The sequence below is a fragment of the Lissotriton helveticus genome, chromosome 4_1 (assembly GCF_964261635.1).
Source record: "Lissotriton helveticus chromosome 4_1, aLisHel1.1, whole genome shotgun sequence".
In the NCBI taxonomy this organism is placed as follows: domain Eukaryota; kingdom Metazoa; phylum Chordata; class Amphibia; order Caudata; family Salamandridae; genus Lissotriton; species Lissotriton helveticus.
The window spans coordinates 291612312-291640058 of NC_136063.1; the positions used below are offsets into that span (position 1 = coordinate 291612312).

General features: G+C 43.9%; 1 protein-coding gene across 1 annotated transcript in view; it reads left to right on the forward strand.

Annotated features, from left to right (window-relative positions):
- TMEM65 (transmembrane protein 65) overlaps window positions 1–27747 on the forward strand; it is a 293983-nt gene that overhangs the window by 222978 nt on the left and 43258 nt on the right. Inside the window, exon 5 of the mRNA XM_078686794.1 lies at window positions 3536–3578. Within this exon, the coding sequence (XP_078542920.1) occupies window positions 3536–3578 (43 nt within the window). The remainder of the gene's footprint in view (window positions 1–3535; window positions 3579–27747) is intronic.

A 27747-nucleotide genomic window follows, 5' to 3' on the forward strand; every position in this document is an offset into this window, starting at 1 on the left:
GAAACCAACAGGCGCGGAGTGGACGGAAGCGACTGGCGACTCACAGGCTTGGCGACCTTTACACCACTGCCGAGAGCGGGGGCCCCACCCGCGGACCCCGAGGGCTGCAGCAGGGTCCCGGGACCTGGCCCCCACCCACCGCAGCAACCACGTTTCGTCGCTGTTCGTCCAGTTTTCGCAGGGACCGAAAACCACCACCGGGACAGAGAATATGTTCCACTCCGATGAGACCGGACTCTGCCGTGCACCCGCGGCCGATGTTGTTCAACTGAAATCCGGCTGGGTCAGTACTCGAGGTCCCGGCTTACACACTGGAGGAGGCCCAAAAATGAAAGACGGTGTAACTTTGTCAATATATGCGATAAAAACTCCGGCATTGCCCCTCTGGGCTCAGCAACCATTCAGACACACGGGAGTCTGGCGGGAGGTCAGGATGAAGTTCAGGATAAGTCCGCCAGCGAGGGAGGTCGACGGAGCCGGGAGCTTATGCGGCCATCTTGGATGCTTGCGTAGCTCCTCCTCCAAGACGATCATTCATGTCTCATAATAGCCGCCATTGGTGAGTCAGGCAGGCCGGCGCCGATACACAAAGCCTCACAGAAATCGAGATAAAATATTCGAAATACCTTGACTTGTAGGGAACCACCGCCCGATCCACTTCAGAGGGGTGATTGTGTTAAAATTATTGAGCTGCATCAGCCGTTCGCGTTTTGTTATGTTCGGCGGGCGGCCGCCATTTTATGATTCTCAGCTCCAGTTCGCGTCTGGGAAAACAAACACCGTTTTCGCTCAATTTAGGTCAGCGTAATCCACTGCGAAGGCATCTCTTTGAATGATGTATCTTCCGAAACCGGAAAATGTAGCCGCTGTGTTATTAGCGGTCGTCTGAACTCCGGGAATCCTTCCGAGCTGTTGCGATGCTCCTCTGCTAAGGAAAGCTGCCCCTTCCATCTTGGGAGGCTGGGATTTTGGGTGGCTTCCAAGTGTTGCTACTTTTGTTTCGAAGGCCCCTGTGATGTCTTCAGTTCATATACCCTCTCTTTCATTGCTATCATGCATTCAACTGTATTCCGTAAGTCCTAACGGGCCAGAGCCGCCCACTTTTACTTCTATGGTTACCAGTTTCATCTCACTGCCAGCGTGATCGTCTGTGCCTTTTAAAGCACTCATTCGCATGAGCAGGCTGGTCTCAGCCCGCGCCTGTACACTTCTCCTTTTGTCTGGGCCTTTGGTTTCTTCCTCGTCACTCTGCCGAGGATTCTTCTCATTCACCGCTCCTGCTCTACCTTGCCAAGAAACCTCTTCACGACTTTGGATAGCCCCTCGCTAATCACTAGAGCCCTGCTCCTCTGCAAGTCTTCTCCCATCTTTCACCGGGGCGAGGCAGAGGAAGGGAGTACAAGTTGTGCCACTTTTGGTCTTTTAATTCATTGTCCATTTACAGTTGCTCATCTAGTGTCGAGAGCCCTGCCTCGGTCGCACTCCTGTTGTAGGACCGTAGGGAAAATCCCTCATATCACCATCTAGAATCATACCTACAATTTTCATTTTGGGAGAGTGATCCACTTATCTCTCGTACATCAATTAAGTCATTTATTTCTCTGGGTACGATGTCGCTTCTGATAGATTTTTACCGGGATGATTACTGGGGTCTTTAGCAGAGCATTGGTCCGTTCACCATGTTACTTGGCATGCTCCAAACCCACCTTTGTACCGGTTTGAAAAAAGAAGTGTTATTTCCATCCTATGGGTCAGTGCACAAGTGCAAGGGATATTTTTGCCATACAAGGCATGTTTAGGTTGGAGCAAGCGGCCAATCCCTTTTGTTGTGAGGGTGCATGGAAGTTAAGTCTCAGGGCAACATTTTTTTCTTTGTAACGTCTACACTTAACATGTCAATTGCTGAAAAATCTACAGATTATAAATTATTAAAAAATGTATCCACAGATAGAGCTGCTTCAGCAACTTCAAGGATATATTTGGGGAATCATGTGAAAGCACAGCACAAAAACTGAACAAGGTGTAAATTCTTTGGAGTAAATGTCTGTCAAAGACACACAGCACTTTATTTAAACACTTGTGCCCCATACCAACGGGGAGGATCGACCAGCAGTATCAAAGAACTAGGTTGGTTTCAGGTAGGGTAAACTGGGACGGTAAAGTAACAGTGCATCAATCCCTCACACTTCTGAATGCTCTTGGTGGTCAGTTACCCCAATATCACTTGCATCTTTCACGCACCCATCCAACTAAAGGTCTTTGTATATTTTGCTCTGAGATTATCCAGAGTGATATTGCAGTCTTGGGCATTGTCTTTACTTTCGCCATTTTTTCCAGGTATTATACCAAACTGCATTTTTCTGGTAAAATATAATGAATCGAGTGTCAACAACCATATCGTTGTGAAAGTAGTTATATATTGGTAAGAAGAGATATACTATTAACTCGACAAGCGTGTACCTTGATGATATACATATTCAAGATACGGAGCTAAGAATAGTAAATCTATGTTTTGCCTCTGTGAAATTGCCTTCACAATGTTGTGGTGGTCTATATTCAGGCTACAACTTTTTTGTAAGATGATATTTTTTTTCATTATATTCCGATTTACTGTTTTGACTGTAACATCCTGTTGCATTCTACAGCACCAAAGGGCCTTATTTTGTTATATGTCAGAGGAATTATCTCCTGGTTAGCTAGATACTAATGATTTTTATTCTTCAAATTGTAATACTCTGGCTGTCCTGTTTTCTAAAAAAATAATTAGGTGCTTGGACGTCTACAAAATTGCAAGCAAAGGGACTTGCTATAACCATTGTTTGGGCATCCGTGATTTTGATAGACTGATTTGGATGCACCTCCGGTCTAGTGCACATCTAAAGTGTAACTTATTGTATTGTTTTAATTAAGGCTATGGAAAACAGCCACTACTGGCTGCTATAGTTGTAGGATATATGTAGTATATAATCAAGAGTTAGTAAATATGTTTATACTCTAGCGTCATGCCTCCAGTTAGTGCATGATTGCACAAGGGTACCAGTATTACCATCTAATTCTGCCTTTATTTTCAACATAAAAATGTCACCTTCTTTCTCAGTGTCTTGGATGATAGAAACAGAATGTGGAGACAATTATCCACTGAACTTTGCATGAAAAGGAGAGAGTTAGAGCCATGGAGCAGCATGCAGAAAATAGTATCTTGGGTCACCGTATTGAAGTTACCGGAGAGCTAATGTTGGAGACTTCTTTTGAACCAGTCTGACAGTAATGTGATGTTTTCAGGGACTGTTGTATTATGTCATCTTTCCAGTTGGATATAAATTGTATAACTGTTTCTTAATCCCTCATTTAGACAACATTTTAATGTAGAAAATTATTAGTTTGTGTAAAGACTGGCTTGACGGTATGCATTACTGACTCGTTTTGTCTGGAAACTCGCTACTTTGTTTTACAAAGCCTACACTCTAGTGTGTTAACCTCTCTTTACTTGTTCACTATTCAGTGTGGTTTAATGAAAATATATCTTTTGTTTCAGCTGCTGCCTTAGGAAACCTTGTATCTGATTTAGCTGGATTGGGGTGAGTTTGGTATAGACTCTACTATCTTGACAGTTTATTATTTATCAAGTATGTTTATTATTTGTATTCAACTTCGGGAAAGTAATTATAGAAACAGATGTACTCCATTAAAATAATGTAAACAAATACACCTCATCTGTAAGCATGGCCATGTGTGTACTTTTTGATATTTTCAGTCTGTATAACTTCGTGGCCCTTACAGACTTCGTGCTGTCCCTGCAACCAAATGCATGTTACCTTCCTTGTTGGCATCTGTGTGCTTCTCTATCTACCACTTCCTAATTTCTCATCCTCTACTAGGCCATAAATATCGGTCATTCAGTAATGCTTCGGCCTACCTGACCTCTCATTGCCTCATCCGAGCTTCACACTTGCTGGTTTTTATATCTCTCTCAGTCTTGTATAATCTTTTTATTTTTAGGATCTTTATGTTAGATGTTTATAAAAATATACGTCAGAGTTGCTCTAACATGTATTGTATAGTGTCTTTTTGTATTTGGCACAAGAAGAACAGAACGTATCTCCTATCTAAAGAAACAAGAAAAATACCCTGTAGTTTCCACCTCCCATCAAACCACAGAATGTTACTTAGTTGATTTCTTATTTTCTCTGTGCCAGACTAGTGATAGAGCTCATTTTGACATTACAACAGATTGCCTCGAAGGCATTTCTGTTTTCCCTTTTCAGAAAATTGATTGCATAATAACCTGACTGTAGTTAATGCCTGTTTTCCATTGTGATAACACATGTTGTATTAGCGCTGCCAACGTACTGATCATTGTGAATGCATGGAGTTTAAATGGGCCAGCATATTAAGTGCTTTGTACGGGGTGACACGTTATCCGGAGGAGACCATATGAATTAAATTCAAGACTTCTGTTAAATTGAAAGAGGGTCACAAACATTTGTATTTTAGTAAATCGTATAAGAAGATTTTTTTTTTAGTTTGGTCTGTTCCAAAGTGAGTCTGATGGGACGTGTTGGTCTAGCCATCAGCACCAATTTGAAAATTCCGTCTGTGATGTCTTGCTCTTCTCCAAGGTAGACCAGCTGGGACATTTTGAACTACCTCCAGATTCAGTTGAACCCCAAGTCTGTTTTTGCACTGAAGTCCCTAAGAAATGGAACTAAGACTCTAGAACCCTGCATCACCTCTTATTCCCACTCATAGCCACAAATGTTTTTAAATATCACCCAACATGTGGGTTTTTATTCATAGATACAGTCTGCAGCTCTTAAATTTGTGATGCCAACAGCTTAATATTTTGAAATGGAAATTAAGTGAAGCAGGTGCTTGTTGGTGGCACTAGGACAACTCCTTTCGGGTAAAATATTGGTTGAGCAACAAAATATAACGTTTGACACAACTGTGACATCTGATTAAAACACACTAACTCTGTAGTTGGTTGAGGCAGTGATGTTGTCAGCGTATCTTGCAGAAGCTGAACCAGATATTTAAGAAAGTGACAGGGCTGTTTCATACAAATGTGACACACTAAGAAGACCTAGCAAACAAAATTTAGACAGATTTCCCGGTGCAGAAATTTCTTAGGTTTGATCATAGCTTGGTATCTGATTAAAATGGTCATGTACATTGCATAGAAATTATGACTGCCATTACACAACATAGAGGTAGTAACTCTTCCAGCAGTATGTCCTTGAGTAGTAATTCTGCCTGTGGTGAATATCCTGGATCTGTCAGAATTTGGTGGAATTTAGATCACCGCCCAAGTCCTTGGAAGGCAATGTTTGTGCTATTGAAATTCAATTTTGTTTTAAATGCAACTAATACCCATTACAGCATTTAACAAGATTGTTCAAGCAACTCACTTTGTCATCTTTCCTGCGCATTGATGCAACAAAGAACCTCCAAAGGAGAAAGAAAGCTTTTAAACTAGACAAAACAAAATTGACTGCCTTCTAGTGCCGATTGACACCACCCAGTGGAGACTGACATTATCTTCCATGCTTTCTGGTAGAATTAGAATAACACCTGACAAGTGGATAGTAATCACCAGGTCACACTATCTAGTTTAGTGGAGACTGACATTATCTTCCATGCTTTCTGGTAGAATTAGAATAACACCTGACAAGTGGATAGTAATCACCAGGTCACACTATCTAGTTTATTAAGTTGCAGTTTACTATCAAAACCCTCCAACTCTGGACGGGCCTACATTACCTCTCTTGGGAATCCTCTGTTTCTGGAATAACACCACGATTTCCTGCAGTGTTGCACTCATATGCAAGCCAGTGAAAGAGTGTCTACAATAGACTGTTCAGTTTATCTCAAATGCACTAGGCTCAAGTATAGATAAGGAGATGATGATGCTAAACACATTAATGCTATCTATTAGTCGTTCTGAGAATGTACCTCTGTAGCTTGAACATGTGTGAATACCCCCTAAAGAGCGAAGAGAAAGTGTTCATTTGCAAGGTTGTTTGTGTTGTCCTGCTGGAGCTTCTCTAGCAGGAGCTTCTCTTAATTCCTGACCAGATGGTGGGCACTACTCCATACAAGCTGGACTATTGAATAATAAGTCCATATCCTCTGAAGTTCTTTCATTTCTTTGACTGAGTAGGTACCAGGCTACAATCTACCTAGAAATCTTCCTGAAAATGGTTCGTCCTACCAGTAATACCTTTAAAAGGGCTCTATCCCATTAAACAACTGTTTAAGTCCACTGCTAAGAAGCAGAAAATGTAGCTGACGTGGTAACAGGGCCTCAAATGTGTCATATCTCTCGGAGAGATCACGTAAATGGGAGCAGTCTATGCAGAAAAGAAAGGAAAACCACACCACAGTGGGTCATATCTAGTATTTTCCTCTGTACTAAGTCCAGTGATTTGAGTGTTTTTTTCCACTTATTCCTGGACAGATGTATGCCTCTTGTGAGTGTTTTGGTCCTGTTTTAATTTGACTAACTGATGTCAAAAGCCTAGTGGCTATTTCAACTTGTCTTATGGTAAATAGTCCCATTTTTATGAGCAGGAGATATAACCCATATCGAAGCCCACATTTCTGCTGAAGTCTTAAGAATACATCTCCATAGCATGATATATCTTTACCTCAACTCCCCTATTTCTCACCCTATGCCTCTATCATTATATCCTCTACCTCCACTCTCTCGTTAATCCCAAACCCCATACCACTACTCTGATCCCCAAAATAACCTTTTCTAGACTCTTTCCTGCTCTACCATTCCTTGCATCATCTCATACCTCTTTACTATTCCGACCCTTCCCTCTGACTCTTCTCCCCTCCACATCTCGTTTACTCATCCCAAGCCTCCTCCTACTGCTATGATCTCCAAAACAAACAGACAAAACAAAGAAAGTCTAAATCCTTCCATCTTCTATCCCTCTACCATCCTTTCAATCCAAATAACAGGCAAACATGTCCAACTATCAAATTCATTTTCATATTTCACAATACTAATTCACCACTAATCCTTTTTGGGCTCAGGATTAGCGCGCTACTCGCCAAAAACACCTAATCAGGGGTAGCAAGCGCTATATAAATGGAAACCTTTTTCCCTCTTTTATCCCGCCCCTGTCCTTCTCAATCCAAATAACGAACATATCCACCACTCAAATTACTGTCATATTTCACTATACTAATTCACCACTAATCCTTTATGGGTCCTGGAGTAGAGTGCTACTCACCGAAAAAGTGCTTTGACGCCTCGTTGGAAGTAGTAAGCGCTATATCAATGCAATTACAATACAATTACAATATTGCAGAGAGGCTTACATGTTACCTGGATTATAGCTCCTAAATGCATCTGTTCATGACCAAAAGGGTGACCTATGGGTGGCAGTGTGCCAGTCCTTTTCAATCCAAATAACAGGCAAACATGTCCAACTATCAAATTCATTTTCATATTTCACAATACTAATTCACCACTAATCCTTTTTGGGTTCAGGATTAGCGTGCTACTCGCCAAAAAAGCGCTTCAACACCTAATCCGGGGTAGCAAGCGCTATATAAATGGAAACCTTTTTCCCTCTTCTATCCCGCCGCTGTCCTTCTCAATCCAAATAACTAACACATCCACCACTCAAATTACTGTCATATTTCACTATACTAATTCACCACTAATCCTTTATGGGTCCTGGAGTAGAGTGCTACTCGCCGAAAAAGTGCTTTGACGCCTCGTTGGGAGTACTAAGCGCTATACCAATGCAATTACAATACAATTACAATATTGCAGAGAGGCTTACATGTTACCTGGATTATAGCCCCTAAATGCATCTGTTCATGACCAAAAGGGTGACCTATGGGTGGCAGTGTGCCAGTCCATGATGGCGCCATGCTGCCCCAGAAATAATGGCACAGGGCTACATGTAAGTGGCATTTACTTACTCAGGTACGGTCTTCCACTTGTCTCCATGAATCATGCTGGTTCGTGCCTCCCTGATGCCAGTGCAGACGCCACTGGATGCAGTGTCAGGCCTCGATCTTTCTTGGCTTGACCCTGACTAATATTGTGCTATCCAGAAGTCAGTACCAGTGTTGTCTATAGTTGAGACTCGTGGACATGAGCCACACGATTCTACGGCAATGTGCATTACTTCTTAATGGACATGCCTTTTAATAGGTCCTGCCTCTTTGAGAGGAGGTGGACTCTGCATTGGAGCGCTTTAAAGATAGTAGAGCTACAGCGCGCTCTTGAGGGCTATTGACTCCTACCAAACAATCTCTGCATCAGTTCTGCAGTTTTAGAGGCTTTTCCAGAGGACTGGCGTATAGAAAGAGAAATGCAGAGTGCTCCTTTGATACCCTGACTGAAGCAAGAAATTATTTCTGTAAATTTACCTCTTCTCACTTTCCGCTCCCATTCTTTACCTAGTTTTTCACTTTGATTCAAATTTAAATATAAAAAGAAATTGGTCACTGTAACTGGTGTTATTAAACTTAACATTGAATATCACAATGCATCATGAGTGTTCATTTCTGAAAAGTGTGCAATTTCTAAAAATTGTGCTCCCTAAAGAAATTATGTAATCTCTTGGCTCTCATGATTGCAAATTCTCGGATTGGAACGTTATGGATGCTGCTTCTTCTGAGCTTAGTAAAAGGAGAAAATTAGGATGAAGTCCTAGAGAAAATGCTTTTGCTTTACTTGGGCATGCGCAGATGCTGCTTACTTCATATCCTGCCTTCTCTTGTCATCTTTGATTGGAAGACAAGTACTCAACACATGAACAGTCGGCTCACCTGACTGATATTGTCCTTTGTATGTGCACGCACATTGTTGAGTTTTAATGTGTAGACTGCCAACCTTCACTTCCAGGCTGATGTTTAAAGTCTCCTTGACCATCTCTTATATTTGGTTTCAACTTCTTAATCTGGCCAGTTAGGTCCTCACGATTCGGCTCTCTAGGTAATGGTGCCTCAGGATTTACCACGGAAGCCACTGACGAAGGAGGAAGCACTGAGGTGTTGGGGTTGATTGGACCCCATTTACCCTTCGCCCAGCTTGGCTCATGGGGCATTGTCTCCTCATTTCTAAAGCTTATATCATCAGAATTTCTGAGATAGCTAGAATACGTGTATCTATAATATATATTCATACACATTTATAATACACTACACTCTCAAATTGTGGGAGAACATTAGTGAGTGACAGGGGGATCTATACCCGGTCCTGACGAAGGGGCATGTCGCCCCGAAACATGTTGACCCACACAGGAGAGCAAGGCTAGTAACCCGCTCTTGCCCTCCGCCTCACCCCTTTTAACAATACCAGCCAGTGCCTATTAAATAGTTTTTTCTACCACTAGGCCAGGTATTTTTTAAACCTCACTCGTAATATCACTCCTGACCCCACTGACACTCACTTCATTTCACTCACATAGTACTCACAATAAAAGGTGCTCCGGCGTAGTCGCTTGTCGCAGCACTGCCCCGACCCGTCCCGCAGCGGGGGCGGGAAGACCCCGATGATGAAGCATGACACCAAGGGCCCTTTTGGTGTGTGAGGGGTATTTTAACACACTGAGTGTATTCCAAGAACATCGGAATATCTACTGATTTAATTTCAGGTGGTCTCTGTTGATTATTCGTACTTTCGCAAGAGGAGGATTAGCCCACCGCGGTGCTGAGTAGCACCACCTCTTCACTCCCTTTTTTGATATCCCGTAGCCTCAGGATTTAGCACTATGTGCTTCTTTTTAATAACAATTTACCACATGTTGTGAGAGGCTACCAACAGACTTTCTGAATCAAAAACAAACCATTTCTTTGACTTCTTAAGTTGTTGTTCTCTGAATTTATAATGCTGCTTTGTGGCAGCTAGTAATTGCATGAGCAAATCTGGAGTTGTCATTGGCAGCACGGATTCCTCACATAAATTGGGTTTGGGCATTTTTGGTTAGTAGTCTCTATCCTCTGTTAATAACAAGTTTATGTAGAAAGTTAGTGTGCCAACTGAGCAGAACTGGCACCAGAATCAGCATTTTTAATGCCTCTATTTTCTTGTAACTTAGTGCTTATCTTGCTTTCCAGTTCTGTTCTCAAATTCCTCGTAACATTCGCATTGAGGTTCATTATGAAGGTCTAATGCTAGGTTAAATCTTGCAGGTTTTCAATACTTCTGGATAATGGCTTGATCTACTGTATAAAAGGATTTGAGCAAATCCTGGAAAGTAATATACCATGACATCTGTTTTGTGTACTTTTTTTTTTTTATAAAGCGCATCAAAATGATAATGTAAGTTAGGTTTGAATGGGCCTTTCAATGGCTTCTGTTTTCTTTTACATGTAACCAATCTTAACATTTCTGAAATAAGAAATCAGTGTTCCACAAGCTTATTGGGTGTTACGGCTCAAGATTGCTTTTGTCACCTTTTTAGATTTATTTATTCATTTATTTATCTTGTTTTGTATATCGCAAACTTGACCTAAGGGTATTAGAGTGCCTGACAGAGTTTGCACGACAATATTTACAAGAGTTACTTTTCAGTAAGAAATATACAATAGAAATAGACAATGGTATATATAGGCAATAATACTGGCTAATTGACATGATGATCTTTTTGAGGTATTCTGATTAAATACCACAGTGAGACACACACAGTTCTGGTAATAAGAGTATTGACAATTACTGAGTATTCAAATGTTTAGGTAAGCAAATCTGCCAAATTCCTTTAAGTGAAATGTAACAAAACTGTAAACTCATTTGGGGTAAGATTGGACTTGGTCCTCTCTGTGGGATCATCCCCAAACGTTTTGCCTTCACTCTTCTATTTTTCTAAATTAGTTTCTGCTGGCTTTAGCACTCCTTGCATTTTACCACTGCCAACCAGTCCTAAATTGCTTGTGCTCACTTGCTTAAAATTGGCTTACACCCATTTGGCATATGTAATTTACTTATAAGCCCCAAGTAAAGTGATACACCATATACCCAGTGCCTTTTAATTAAATGTTACTAGTGGGCCTGCAGCACCTATTGTGTCACCCACTTAAGTAACTTCTTAAAACCTCTCCCAGGTTTGCCATTGCAGTCTGAATGCAGTTTTAAACTTTCAATTTGACTTGGGAAAATAACCCCCTTGCCAAGCCTTAAACTCCTCTTTTATTACATATGTCACCTCTAAGGTGGGCCATAGGCAGCCCGCTTTGCAATTAAAAGTTTGGACACATACTTTGAAGTTTTACATATCCTGGTAGAGAAAAACTCCTAAATTAATTTTTCGCTATTGCAAGGTCTACCTCTCCTATAGAATAATATTGAGTAGCCTTATCACATTTAATAGGTGCTAACTTTTGATTAGAAGCAAGTCGGACTTTCATGTATTGTGTTTGAGAAACTGTAATTTAAAATCTTCTTTAATGGTAAAGTCTGATTTTAAGTCACAATTTTGAAAATGCCCCTTTTAGAAACTTGGGATTTTAGTGCCCTACTTGGTGCCTGCAGCCTATTCTTGGGTCACATGACTGGGTGTAGTTGGCAGTTAGACATTGTTTATTCCTCTAGACAGCCATAGAATAGAGGAATTCGATATGCCTGGCTGAGCCACCTCTGGGGGCGGGGGGGCAGAGTTGGACGCAGCCCATTCTGCAAATCAATAGGCTTTGTCCTGTCTTCACACAAAGGAATTCTCACTACCGCATTGTTTAGGCAGCAAGTTTGGAGCCAGTAAACTTCAAGGATTTCAAAAGGAAAACTCTAGAAACATCTACTTCAAAGAAGGCACCAGGTAGGAAAATAGAACCCTCAGACGCCTCTTCAATTCACTTTCTGGACATATGGAAGGACTCTCAGAGGACTGCCTACTGCTGTGGTCTGCAGTGTACTTCAGCACTTGGAAGGACTGATATGCTGCCTGAAGCCACCTCACCCCAGCTTTGAGGAAGATGTAAAGGGCTGTTCCGAGAAGACCATGCCACATTAGTACTCAAGTGAAACATTATCTGAAATAATCAGTGCCCGTATGTTTAAAAATATAATACTTTCAGATATGATTACATTTGTCATCACAGGGTAAACTCTAGCAGGTGTGGATGTCTGCATCCTTTACTATCTACAGGGGGAGTTCTAAATACTGAGCCGTTTATTTTATACTTTCAATTACGTAGTACTTACCACACCACACACTCTTTTATACAGGTGTACGATCTTATTACCAAGCTATTTCATACTGTTCTAACAGTAAATATTTAGATCTGCAGCTTATGGAGGTCGTTAAGAGCAAGCGTTACACCTGTAACTAAATCCTTGGAGCTGCAAACAAAGATGCAGTGCAAATATAGCTTCTTTAAAATAAAAAAACTATTAATTTAATGTAATTTATGAGCAACCATTTGTGCATACATTATGTTGGTTACAACCATGTCATCGTTCATCATGCCACTTTACTTGTGACTAATGTTACTTATAGATTCTACTGTGGAGGGCAGGACAAGTGTTGCATGGGTGTGGCAATAGCTTCTTTGATTTTTCGCAGGTGGTCTACAGGAGCACTGTGGCTGTGCCCGTGCTCCTCAATTAGATTACGTTGTGACACATTGCCCAAAGGGTCTACGGCACGGCTAACCTTCACAGTCTGTTAAGCAGTCAAAGGCCACAATATATACAACAGCTTCCCGGGTGCACACACAGCTGCACCGAGTACTTCACAGGTCTTTAAAGGACCTTTTAGTTGTTAAGAGGCGTTCTTGTGAATCGCCCGGCCCCCATAGACCAGAGTGTCTTGGAGTCCGCGCTGCTGCTGCGGCGGACTCTGAGACACTCTTTCAAAGGAATGACTCTTAATTAGCAGCAGTTATGTGCTAAGTGCCCGTTAATACCAGTGTCATCCCGCGACAAACACGCTTTGCAGGCGACACACAGTTTGGAAAGCTCTGCCTCAGAGGCTTGGCCTACTTTTTAAACTCTGTTCCGTTTGTTGAACGCAGGACCTACAGAGTGACTCCAAGGGTTAGTTGTATGGCCTCCTTATCTGACCCTCAGTGACAGAAAAGGCTCTCTTCATATCGAACCTGAACTTGGACCCAGCCTTAGTAAGTCTTGACCCTCCAGGGTGCTTCCATCCAGTCCTGAACTAGTGGAAGTGAGTGAACCCAAAACTTGGTACTTGGAAACTTTTTGGCCAAAAATTGCTCTGAGAACCGAGACCAGGACCTACCTGCTTGTCAATCCGACCAAGGTGCAATGCCGGTCGGCCTGACTTTGCGGCAGCTCCCGCTACGTTCTTCTCCGCAGCAGCAAATCCTGTTCAGCAGTCATGCGCAGAAAGGGTATTTGCTTTTGTGGAGCACTTGTGGGTTACAGCTTGCAGCTTTGTCCCGCTGGAGCTTTTTGCTTTTAAAAAACGAGACAAAGTTCAAATGTGGAAATCTTAATCGCAGCTTCCTCCAACGGCTCCCGGATGATAGCTCCACCTCATACTACTCCTCCTCCAACTCAAACTACTCCTCATCCTCGAGTTACTCCTCCTCCTCAAACTACTCCTCCTCCTCGAATCACTCCTCCTCCTTGAAATCCTCCACCTCGAACTACTCCTCCACCTCAAACTACTCCTCCACCTCGAACTAATCCTCCTGGAAGAACTATTCCTCTTCGAACTACTCCTCCACCTCCTCCTAGAACTACTCTAAACTCCTCGAACTACTCTGAAGTTATCAAACTACTCCAAACTCCTCACTCCTATTCCTCCAAACTTTACCTTCACACACATTTTTTCAGCTATATTTCTTGTAAGTCCGAAGGTAAGCGCCAACCTGGCCCAGTCCACTTCTTGTACTGAGCCACACTCCATTTTGGTCAGCCATATTTTTCAACTTTGTCCTGGCATTCCGCAAATAGATGTCTTCAGTTGACGTATTGACATTTTATGCACTATTTTTTACCTTAAACTTTAAGTATTCATAACTACTGATTGGAATTGTGTTGTTTTTGGTACCCATAATTTATTTGAATTTACTCAATTTTTCTAATTTGGTGTGGGATTTTTCTTGTGTTGTGCTTTCACTTTATTACAGTTTGCTTTATAAATACTGTACACTTTGCCCCCAAGTTAAGCCTGACTTCTTTTGTGCAACTAAAGGGTTAAGTACAGGTTAATTTAGTAACTTTTGTGACTCACCTTTACAGGGACTTTGGCTGTTGCTTGAGCAGGGTTAATATCCCACACAACCAACAACCCACTTTCTCACATTCGTGTACTGGGGTCGGATCCTTTATTTGTTTTTGTGTGGGGCCAAAGAGTGATTTGTGTATCACAAAAATTCCATATATTTATTTTGATACTAGATTTATCTTTTTCCCAATGCACCTTGATTGGCCATATTTTTCCTTTTTCCAAATTCAATACTTTTCTCACATTTTGTGCACCTGTGTTTCTTGCCTGCAAAGATGGAGTTAGATATTGATACCATTGAAAGGTACAGGATGGCGGAACTTAAAAAGTAGTGTAGGGAGAGGGGACTGAAACGAGTTAAGGGCTCTCAAGAGTTTGAGTATTCAATGACCAGCAGAGCTTGGGGGGAGACCCTCAGAATGCAAGCTGCAGTACAGGAGGGTGATGAAGAGGAGGATATAATGGATGAAGAGGAGGTGGAAATAGAGGCTGAGGAGGGCAACTTTGCAAGAGATCTTTTGTAGTGCCTGGGAATATAGCACCGGACAATCTAGAGGATGCTCTTGCCAAATACAATGTGTCTGTCTCTAATGTCACTGACCAACTTGCACCATTGAAATTACTCCCCAATATTTCCACGCGCCATCAGACTGGCTGGTATTCCTCCCAGCTCCGAGCTCAGAAACAACTCTGCAGGAAACATGAAAGACGTTGGCGTCGCACCCATGATGAGAAAGACCGTTTTTTTGGTTACTCTGTCTGGTTATCATAGGAAAATAAAGGCTTAACGTAAAGATCACATTGCACTTCAATTAGATCAAGCTCACAATGATCCAAAAGTTTTATATCGTATTCTTTAGTCTTTTACTAACCCCAAGGCCTGTGAGAATCTAGTGGTTCCTACACAAATACTCTGCAACGACATCGCAAATTTTTTCGTACAGAAAATAGAGCTCATTTACAGTGATCTTGTCCTGCCAGGGAGCCAATCTTTGGATATTATGACATCTGTTCAGCCAGCACAGACAACCTCCCAGTTGCTTAAAAGTTTCCCTCCAGTGACACTGGTAAAGGTAAAAACATTGATTCACACTGTATATTCAGGATCCCCTCTTGATACCAACCTGGCCAGAGTCACTACCATCCTGACCTGTCAACTGTCCTCCTCCATTGAGTTTCTTCTTAATCTCTCACTGAGAGAGGGTCACGTCCTGTTAGAATAGAAAGCAGCACAGGTCATGCCTATCCGTAAGAACATCAAGGCCCCACTGACTGAGTTCTCTAATCTCCGTCCTATCTCTCTCCTTCTCTTCCTGAGCAAGCTATTGGAGAAGCATATAAACAAACATCTCTCCAACCATGTCGAACTGACCGGTAGTGTAGACCCTTCCCAGTCAGGCTTCAGGCCCAAATACAGCCCAGAATCAGCCCTATTAGCGGTCACAGGCAACATCAGGATGACCCTAGACGGGGCCAATCTACGATTCCGGTGCTGTTGGAAATATCCGCCGCATTCAACACGGTTTCACATAAGTTACTGCTCAGGAGATTCGACTTTGAAGGAGATCGGACTTTGAAGGAGATCGGACTTTGAAGGAGATCGGACTTTGAAGGAGATCGGACTTTGAAGGAGATCGGACTTTGAAGGAGATCGGACTTTGAAGGAGATCGGACTTTGAAGGAGATCGGACTTTGAGACTCGGCTTTTCAGTGGATGACGAGTTTTCTATCTTCTCGCTCCCAGACCGTCAATCTTGGCCCGTATCGTTCAGCACCTATATAACTGACCAAGGGAGTGCCCCAGGGCTCTTGCTTGAGCCCAACTTTGTTTAATATATATGTGGCTCCCTTGGCCAACCTCCTTAGGAAGTGTGGGTTTATTCCCATCTCTTACGCCGACGATAAACAGCTGCTCTTTCCTTTTGACAAATTCACCTCTTCGGTATAGTCGGCCTTCTCTTCAGGCATGGGAGCTATTTAAACACTGTATGTTGACTAACTTCCTCCAATGTAATGTGGGAAAGACAGAGATAATGCTCTTCGGAGATGCTCCTTTTCAATCGACTCCTGAATGGTGGCCAGCTGATCTGGGTCCCCCCCCCCCGCTCCAAAAACATGTGTTAAGAATCTAGGAGTTTGCCTGGATCAGGCCGTTACTTTGAAAAAACACACTGCTCAGACAGCTGGTTCCTGTTTCTACATGTTTCTGTTGCGCCAAGTCTTTCCATTGCTCCCCGACTCTACTCTGTAGACGCTGACTCAGACGCTCATTTTAAGCCCTCTGGACTACTGCAATGGCCTGATGGTCTCTGCCAATGAGTTTCCACTTAGCAGATTGCAGGTAGTCCAGAATACTGCAGCTCGACTGGTCCTTAATGCCCCTCCCAGGACTGCCTCTCGTCCCCTTCTCTGCCAGCTTCACTGGTTCCCAATTCGGGAACGTGTGAAGTTTAAAGTCTGCTGTACCATCCATAAGGCTTTGCTCAACCTTGGTCCCACCTGTCTCTCCGACAAATTCATACCTTACATGCCTCCGAGGTCCCTTAGCTCGGCATCCAAGTCCCTTCTTGTGGTTCCCCGAATCAGGAAGGCCAGATTGGGCGGGAAGGCCCTTTCCTTTCTGGGTCCTCTCTATTGGAACAAACTTCTCCTACACCTGAGACAATGCTCTGACCATCTTCAATTCAGGAAACAGCTCAAGACTACCCTCTTATGTTCTTGATTTTTTCAGCAGACATTCCTCCTCCTGCCGCCCGCAGAGATACCTCTTCGGGGGTCGATTCAGGCGCTATATAAATAAATCCAGATCTGGGGGAAGAGGAGCATCTTCTGGCTCTGGCCCCAGAGAAGGAAAGACCCACATGAGTGAGGTTCCTTACTAATCCCAGCATAGGAAGCAGTGCATGCTTTGGTCCCCCCCCCCCCCCACCTCCCCCCTAAGGATCTGGGGGACGAAAGAACTGAAAGGCAGTGCCAGCCACAGCTGGTCCAGTAAGAACCGGCGGCAAAAGCAGTGAGCAGATTCAGAGAAAGTGTTTTCAAAAGGAGGGAGAGCGTGATCCAGATGGATCGATTGGGGCGTAATTACCACTCAAAAGGAGTGGAAGGTCCAGCCTCAGTCCGTGCCCTCAGTCGACATTTTATTCAAGAAAGTTGAACAAGGCTGTTCCTCGGGTGGAAAGAAGGAAGGGGAGTGGGGTGCACTGGTCTAGGGAGAAAGTGGTGGTTAAAGGGTGTTAACCTCCCACTGGGTATCCATTATGTTGGATATGTTTGCCTCACACACCCTTGCAGGTGTCATGCTTCATCATAGGTGTTGCTCCTCGTCGGGTAGGCGGTGCAATTTCCAACGGGCTCACCTCAAAGAGGGGCTCTCTGGCGGAGATCTTTTGAATCCAACTGCCTATTGGTGAAGTGTGGGTATGGGGCCAGATGGATTGTAGACTAGATTGTGAGTTAAAATGCAGCGTAGGGTACCTGAGACTACTTTATTCAGGTGGTCCCTCGTTACAATTAAAAAGTGGAACTAGACTAGACTATCTGGAAAGTAATGTTTCCTTGTTCTAGACTAGACTAGGATATAAAAAGAGACGGTCAATATGTTTCTCGCTATGTGCATTGACTTGCGATTCGTCAGGACCTATATGGTGTTGTCTACAAAAGAATGTTGCTTATGTCAACTAAGAAGGCTCATACATCAAATTATGGGAAGAGTTTGTACCTCAATTGTGTTGTTCCTTGCCTAAAAGTCAAGAGTTATCCGCCCCATCAATACTCGGCGGGTTGTACAGCGTGAAAGATGCCTCTAGATTTGAGGCTTAAGCTCTCCGCGTAGCAGGCTTTAGTCCTACCCTTCGTCCGCCGAGATCGGGCAGGACCAGTGCACCCCAGATTCAGAGAGAGCCATAGCTCTACAGAAGAAGCAGCTGGCTCTGGAGTAAAACAAATTAATATAGGCTCATGAACTGAGTACTGAGTCTAAATGAGCTGGACCTAAAGCTCAAACAAGTGCAGCAGAATTGGTGGCGGCATTCCAAACTATATGGTGCCTACGTTTGTTGTGGGGCATGACATAGACAACTGGTTTGAAGCCCATTAGGTTGCCCAAGCCTTTGGAGGTACATACCCAGTGAAGGAAGGGATTTCATGTTAGCCCTAGGGAAGGGGCACAGGATGCTTTATGCTCTGACAAAGAATGCTGTGACCAGGAAATATAAATTCTCATTCCAGAAGGATATAGGTAGAAGTTCATACACAGCCACAAGCTGCCCAGCAGACCTGGGTGGATTGTATGGATACATCTAGCAAGGCACTGGATAGGTGGGTGAAGGGCAGTAAAGTGAATGATTACAAGGGTCGGTACAATCTGATTGCTAGAAGACACGTGTTCCATCTTTGTTTTACAGAGAGAGCTGTCCCATTACCTGGATAATAAGGAAGCTACCTGGCCAGGATTGGCTTTAGTGGAACAGTTCTTTACGGACTACCTGCCTCCGCTTTCAGAGGAGAGCCCCCTGCTATTTTCTATTTGGAACACAGGTATTTTGGTGATGTGGGTGATGACAGAACTGACATTCAACAGCATCCTCCGAAGTTTCATTGGGTGTCTGACCTTGGTGAGCCTAGTGGCCTTGATTCTTCCCCATCCTCCAGTCTGTTTTCTCCTAGCCTCGCTAAGAGGCTAGCTCGGATTTTGCTGAGCTTATGAGGAGAGCTGCTGTGGTTCTGGGGCTGCAACTTCCTTCAGTGGAGGTGGCCATTGATCCCACAGTCTGGATGCATCATCAAAGCCAGATGATAACTGAACCTGTGCGCCCCTTCAGTGAAGCCCTCTTTGATATTCTGTTGGGCACTGTGGGCTAAACGTGTTTCAAGGGCCTCCGTGGGCCGGTCTACAGCTAATAGGTACCATCCTGCCCCCGGAGACCTGCTCTGCATTAATAGTCCGCCTACTCCATGAAGCTTTGTGGTTCAGGCTGCAACAGCCTTCTCTGACATCGGCGCCATGCCCGACGTCCCTCCAGGCAAGGAGTTTAAATGTCTAGATGCCCTTGATCGATATCTCTTTTCTTCCACCAGATATGCTTTGCTGTCCCTTAATACAGCTTGTGTTTTGGGCAGTTCTTTTCATGTGTTGTGGGATTCGGTCTAGTGCCTTCTCCCCTCCATCCCTGATGACTCTTGGGACACTCTTACTCAGCTGGTCCAGGATGGCTGCCAGCCGGGTAAATTGCTGATTCATTGTGGCATAGATACCACAGATTGTGTGTGATGAGCCATGGCACTTTCAGTAGCTCTTCACCAGCGTGCCTGGCTATGCACCTCTGGCGTCTCTGAGGCTGTTAAGTCTGTCTTGGTGGACATACCTTTCGATGGTCAATATCTGTTTGACTGTACGCCGTTTTCAGAATAGTCGAAGAGCAGCGAAAACGTAATCCCTGATTGCGATACCGTCCTTCTTCCCAGCGTACTCGTTCTGGCCGGGGATGGTCACCTTAATTCTTTTTCTGTGTGAGGCCTTATAGGGCAGTGCCAGTTGGCTTCCTCTTTTCACTTGTCACTTCCAAGTGGCATCCACTGTGGTGCCATGGCAGGTATTGTTTTTTCTTGGATTCTTACCCTGTCATTGACAGGTGTGGTCTCTGGTTGTGGGTGCTCTTGTGTCCGTGAATGGTAAAATTAACATTGCGGGACAGTTTTAAAGGCATCTGGAGTGTTGTTTCCAAACTGCGCCAACCCACTGGGGCTATTAATTTTACCATTCACGGACACAAGAGCACCCACTTGGGAGTAAAATTGGGGGGAACTACAAGTTCCAGGAGGCAGTTTGCACACGCCCACAAGGGCGGGACTGAACAGTATTTAACACTCCCCCCAAAGCTGCTGTTGCTTCCTGAATGTGCCAGTGATCAAGGAATGCAAATTCTGAAACGTGTATGGCTGCTTTGGAGACGTGATGAAAGGACATTCGGTTTGCAGTCTGCAATTAAAGAGGTGATTTTAACTCTCCGTGTGAGGCGTCTTCATTAAGGGTGAACCTTGTTGTGGCATGTATATATGTATTTGTATATATATATATATATATATATATATATATGTCTGTGTGTATATATATATATATATATTTTCATACCTATCTATTTATATAGTTTATACCCTTTTTTTGTTTGGTATTTCTATAGTAAGTCATGTTGTCCTGCCTCTCTAATGGCAACGTTTTTTGTTGTTGCCGGCATTGTGCTTTTCCTCATATCCTAGATGGACTTGCGCATGTTCTTTGCTTTGCACTCGCCTCACTTCCCCCTTGAGGATACTGCATTGCCTAGTCCCAAAGAGCTTCCTTCTCTCTGTGTTCCCTCTGACCACACGTGGTCTATGGCCATGGTTGTTATTACTTGCAATGCTTTTCTTAAACTTTGGGTTGGTGCTCTCTGCATTGCTTACTTCTATGGCTAGAAGCTTTGGCTCAGGATCTTTTAGCTACTGTCCTTGGCCTTCCGTCCCATTCTCTTGGCCCAGTTGACATTAAGGGTAGCGTTGTGGTATTATGTTTATATGGAGTGTTCGCTCCAACTCGCCGTGTTTTTCTGCTATGGTGTTTTTCCCATGCTTTTGCGTGGGTGCTGATTTGGGGTTCTCCACAACGTGTCTGGTGAGATGTCTACTTCCTCACCTCCCTTCCCTGGCAGCGAGTTTCTTTCTTTTTCTTATTCAGACCGGATAGCCTAGTCGGGATATTTCTTGGGATGGGTTCGCAGATGGGATGGTTTTGCTTGGTATGTCATTCAAAGATCAGGAATCTGCAGCTAGACTTCTCTATCAGATGAAAAAGTTACTTACCTTTGGTATTGCCTTATCCGGTAGAGACCAGATCTAGCTGCAGATTCCTTACCAACCTACCCATCCTCTCTGCTTTTGGAACAGATTCTCCGTTTCTTTCAGATCCCTTCTATGCACTCTTGTGCCTTTTTATTGGTAAAAAATAATTAGTAAACATTTTTCAAAAAGAAGATTCTTTTTTGCACTCTGTTTTCATAGCAGTTTCTATTTCTGACTCCTCGTTTTAGTGCGAAAAGTAGTTGCGGAAGAAACTGACGTCAGCGCGTTAGGGGAGGGTTTATATGGACTCTGTCGAGATCACATCCGGTGAACGACGTCGTTACGGAGTCGCTTGCCGCTTTCTACCGACACGTAGAGATACTACTGTAAAAAAAATTCCAGATCCAGTCTTGTACTGGGGATAATTCAATGGTAAGCACTCTTTTAGATCTTGTCTCTATCAGATAAGGTGTTACCAAAGGTAAGTTACTTATTCTTTAACCTGCCAATTCAACTTGACAAAAGGCCGCCTTGCCAAGCCTTAAACTCCCCTTTTATTACATGTAAGTAACCACTAAGGTAGGCCCTAGTCAGCCCATAGGGCAGGGTGCATTATAATTAAAAGGTTAGACATGTACTTTTAAGTGTTACATGTCCTGGTAGTGAAAAACTCCTAAATTCATTTTTCACTTCTGTGAGGCCTACGTCTCCCATAGGATAACATTGGGCTACCTTATTACGTTTAATAAGTGCTAACTTTTGTTTGGGAGCAGGTAGAAATATTATTTTTAGATTCAGAGGAACTGTTATTTTAAATCCTTTCTAATATTTAATGTTAAAGTCTGATTTTAGCTCCAGCAACGACCGTCCAAGACGTCTGACCTTTTCTTTGCGCTACAGCAGCAGCCATTCACGATTGCTCTTGCTGCTTCTTGTGGCCTCCTCGTTTACATCCTCCTCTTTGCACAAGACTTTGAGAAGGTAACTCTTTCATCTGGACCATCCTGGTCCCTGTATCTGGCCTAGCAAGATCAGGTGACCACGAGAGGTGCTTTGTGCTTTTGCACACTATATTTACTTGTGGTATGTTATTTCAGTTGATAGCATGTATAACGTTACCTCTGTACGGACTAGAGGAGGGGCTGGCAACTACCAATCATTTGGTCAGTTTTTTACCTATTACGGTGGATTCTGCGAACAACCTTCTGCTGACCATCAAGTCTGGCTCTCCAGATGATCCATGCCCTCCAGATATCATTCATGGTGCCTCGAATCTAATCAGCTTGACTATTGCCCCTCTATTTAACACCATTGTATAGTCTGGGGACTTTCCGTTATCTTGGAAGAAAGCTTGCATTAGACCGATCCTAAAGAAACCCTCCCTGCACCCTAATGACTTCACCAGTTACCACCCCATTTCCTGCCTGCCTTTGGCATCCAAGGTTTTGGAGAAATCCCTAAAAAAAAAAAATTAAACGACTACCTGGACTGTAACAACCTAATAGAAAGCACTCAACATGGCTTTCGGTCCAGCCACTCTACGGAGTCCGCACTAGCCATGGCCACGGAGGTACTCCGACAGCAAATTGATAGTGGTGGCAGGGCAGTACTGATCTTGTTGGACCTATCCGCTGCGTTCGATAATATATATGTGACCCCGTTGGCGAAACTGGTTAAGCACCATGGCTTTTCGCTTGTGTCATACGCGGATGACACACAAATTATAATTTCCATATCCTCCTGAGCAAATGTGCCCTCAGCCAGGTTTCACAACGGTCTGGCTCACATTATTCAATGGATGCACCTCAACTATCCAAAATTGAATACTCAGAAGATAGAAGAGATGGAATTTGGCTCTGGCCCGGTCATCTAGAAGCCTGACTGGTGGCTTGCAGAAGTAGGAGCATGTCCACTCCCTGTGACCAAAATGAGAAACCTGGGTGTGGTGTTTGACACCCAGCTCAGCTTTATGGGACAGATAAATCAGGTAACCTCTACGTCAGAGGTCTTCAAACTTTTGTAGGTTGAGCCCCCCAAGCTCAATTGTTTTAGATGATGGGCCCCCTCCACCACCCGACAGAAATTTCTCGAATCTGGTACACTACATAATCGACCGCCGCACGCATATCCCGGGCCGTATCGAGAAAATAATGTTCAACACAATAAGTGCTGAGTAAAGTGCAGGTTTATGAGTAGGTGTGCTGAAATGACAGACTTATTACACAGCTCAAACCACCATTTTCCTAGATAAAATGTGTGCATATCGTTTTTACTGGGATGCTTTGTTTACACATGACATTGATTGATAATAACAGCACCAACATAAATGTAACGGGTGTCCTTTTTTTTCGCCACAGACGGTCAATCTGTGGATGGATTTTGCTACTGCCATCCTCAGGTTGTGCTCCACATCCAGGGGCAGATCTACAAGGAAGTGCCGCAGCGTGGCACCGCAATCCCTTTGGTTGCGCCACGCTGCAGCACTTCCGAAGCACAGGGATGCAACATATTTACAAGAATATGACGCATCTCTGTGCTCTCCCCTGTGCTGGCGCACAAACTGCAGCCATGCGCTGGCGTAGGCATCCTTGCACCATGGTGCAAGGATGCCTGCGTCGTGGAGAGATTGATTTTGTGCAGGAAGGGGCACCTTCCTGCACATAAACAATCACTACAGGCAGTTCCCTCTTTCAATGCATGCTGTAGAATGCAGCACGCATTGAAAGAGTGAAAAACGAGGAGAAATTAAACATTTCTCCTCGTTGAATGTAAATGTGTCCTTTTGTAATTTAGGACGACATGCCCATACTCGTGTACAGAGGCGCAACTAGACCCGAACATCGGGAGGGGGCTAACACTCTCAGCCAGGGCTGGCCCTAGCACTTGTTGCACACAGTGCAACAGTCTTTTTTGGTGCTCCCTCCCACATTTCCTCCTTCTCCATGAATACCATCACTACCACTCACCAACGATGCACCTCATCTCTCTTCATTTTTTTATAGTGCTACTCATTGTTTACTCGCACTCGTACCTTCAATTTGAGGTGTAGGCAAGGGTGAAACTACGACCATAAGCAATCAGTGAAAGGCATGTTTTGCTCATTATACGAGTGCTAGTACTGCGCTGTAAATATCGGCTGAAGTGGCTCATAAGGCGTAGTGTGCGCACTGTGGGGGGCTTACAGTCACCGCAACGCATCAGCTAGTTATGTGGCCGGGTACTGGTCATTTGTGTCTTTTATTCAGCGGCAAGGGCAGGTTACTTCCTGCAGCAGTGCATCTTGGTACCGGTATCCCGCCGACTACCTACGTGCACGTACCGATGCATTCAGCGGCAATGTCGGATTACATCCTGCAGCAGTGCAATCTTAGTACCTGTGTCCCATCAGCTACCACCTGCATGCATGCTCACAGGTCTATGCGGGGTTCTGGGCATAATGTTGTGGGATAAGCGTACCCCTTGTTGGAATACGACATGTTTATACCAGACAAACAGTAGCAGCAGCACAATGATGATTGGGAACTTTTTCTGTGCGGAAAGTGAACTCCAGATTTGAACCCAGAGTTCCATATTATAAAAACATTAAATTAAGCACTTGGGTGTCTACGAATGACAAAGAAACGCACCCTTTATCATCCAGGGCAAAAAACAAACGAAAAAAAACTGAATTAAATCGCATAGGCCTGTTAACGTTGTTTGCTGTTATGACTAGGATCCCTTGATGAGGCCACAGTGGTACACAAACGCATGCAGGGATGCGCTCTAGATGTGCTTCGAGGCGCCGTGCAATATGTTCAGCTATCATCTAGATCAGTGATTTTCGCCGTTCTACTTAGAGCAGCGCACTTGTGAGAGGGGACTTTGGACATACTCCGTGTTTGCGTTCTCTCCCATTTAGAGGAAACTGCAATGGAGTTTTAAGCGTTTGAATGCAATCTGTTTCCGATAAAACACAGACGTGTTAGCAGTCTAAACTTCTTTGGCAAAACACATCAAGTCCTTGTTATACAATAGCTGTCACTTGTTTTTATTTTATTTTTATTTGTAAAGTTTTGTATAGCGCGATCATGACCCAAGAGGGTATCAGAGCGCTTTCCACGGATGTTGTGCAAATGAGGAGAGCTAGGGTGTTATACAAAATTGGATTAAAAAGTGATGTGCGGTTCCAGGGCACACGCTGATGTACAGTTGGGGCATACCAATATTTTGAGAAGGGATGTATATTCTATGGGAAACGGCCTTTACAACGAAGCCGTTTCCACGAAATCTTTAACCACACATGCAGTACAACGCATGCGTGGTTACCACTAAAGCCTTTACCACGCATACCTTTACTACGAGGTTTGTAGTAAAGGCATATGTGGTAAAGGTAAAAAGTAAAAAAAAGGGGGGGTTAGGGGGGTCTCCCCCCCCCCCCCAAATAAAAAAAACTCACCAGAAGTCACGTCGGGATCTGCAAATAATCAGCGTCGTTTAAGAGAAATCGGAAAAAAAACTTCAGTTGCCTCTTAACGACGTATGACGTCACCACGCAAGTAGTCGAGGAAAAGGTTATGCGTGGAAAACGAATTCCGTTGTAACGCATGCGTGGTAAAGGCATGTGTTGCAACGGAATTCGTTGTAACGTCATACATTCATATTCTATGCACAATATCATAAAGGAAATCTGTATTCTAGGTTAAGCATTCATCCAGAAGACTGTGCTTCTAGTTTGATAAAAATGTGTCCTTTACGATCTTTCATTTTCTGAAGAAAACATACAGCTGGTGTTCATGAGGTTAACAGCTTCACTCATCTTAATTATTTTAAGTTATTCTGTTAAGCTCTGATTTTTTTCTGTTTTATATCCAGCGCCATTGAAATTATGCAATATTACAGCTGCAGCGTTTTCTGCATAATAATGTTTTTACCTAGTTTGCCACATAATCCATCATCGGCTGCTTACGCTGCAGACTTAAAAAAAATATTGTTTCCATCTCAAATGGATCAAAAGATACTATAAACACAGCAAGGCTCGTCACCTTTGTTTTTCTTAGTTCTGCATTTGGATACTGCAATGTAGTACTAATGAGGAGAAGCCTCTACCTACATGTGCAGGTTAAGGGAGTCAGCTGTGATTTCACACTGGTTAGTTGTATTTTAACACTTTCCCTTCCCCTTTTAAGCACGGGCTTACGCGTCCACCCAGCAAAATGTTGACTGTAAAGAAGGAAGGAAGGACTGACTCTGTGTCTCTTGTGACCTTGCTCCATTGTTTAGCTATGTCTTGCGTGGCAGGCTATAGTGCATGTTTTGCTTTCACCTCCTCACTGCAGCTGAAACATTTCAGCTCTCTGAATTAACCCCCTCCTGGGATGGTTAACATAACAAAAACCTGGGCACTTCGTGCCCCATCGATTTCCCCTCCCTCCTCCCTCCAACCATACCAGAGTTCTGCAAGACTTTTGACACAGGGAACAAAGGTTAAATTAGAGTGGAGTGCGCGCACCCCTAGGATGGTGTCGCGCGCCCCACAGATTGAATAACTCTGCTCTACGTGCTATTTCACTTTAAGGATTTTGTGGAAGATCTTACTGTTTCTCCTGATCGATTTGAGAAAAACTGTGGTGATAGCACTTGTCCTGTCCCGAATTGACTATTGCAATGCCCTCTATCTTGGGGCAGATAAGAAATAACTGAACAAACTGCAATCCCTAAAGAACGCAGCTACCCGGACCCTATTGAACCTTCCTAAATATAGTCACATATCTGGGACCATCAGAAAACTGCAATGGCTTCAAGTCAAGGAGCAGACTGAATTCAAGGCACTATGTTTGGTTCATCAAACCCTACATGGTGAAGGACCCACAGAATATCTTAAACAATTCCAATGGTCTACTCCGGGTCGCTCCCTTAAGTCAGCAAAGCAAGCCCTGGTTAAGGTCCCAAGAGTCAAGAAGACTAAATGGGGTGGCTGAAGTCTCTCTCATTTAGCTCCCCAACTATGGAACAAGTTGCCACTTAATATCAGACCCCTATCGGTCCACACACATTTTTGAGCCTGTCTGAAAACTTGGCTCTTTCCCACCCAGTGACAACTTTTTCTTCCTGGGCTTTCTTATTTCTCTGTTATCTCAGCGCTAAGATGCCTTGACCATCGAGCGCTTTATACATTTTTACTTACTTACTTACATGAATCACCCCGGATGGGGTATTAGGCTGGGATAACAGGACACAGGCAAAAAGAAGCAACAAAATAAAAACAGTGCAGTCTTAAGTATTTTCCTGAATTGAAAGTGATCAGTACTGGTTTGAATCTTAAGCGGCACCCTCTCACGAGACGTCGCCTTCTTCGCAGAAACCTGGACAAATGCCTCATCCGACCCGACATCGCCACCGCCATCCCTGACTGATAAAAGATCCAGAGGAAGGACCGACCCAACCTCCCAGGAGGAGGACTCCCCATTGCGCACAAGAGCTCCCTCTAACTCTTCACCTCCAACCCCACCACCGAACACCTACACTTTCAGGTCCAGACAAGCCCTAGAACCACACTTCACGGCACCCTCATCTACAGACACCTCCAGACCCTGCACTCCATTTGCCACCGCCAACCTCATCGCACCCCATGCCATTGCCTCCATGGACTACATACTCGTCGGAGACCTGAACGTCCACCTCGACAACCCTAACGACTCCAACACCCCCACCATCCTGGACAACCTCGCCAACATCGGACTGAAACAGCTTGTCACCACGCCCACCCACAAGGCAGGACACACCC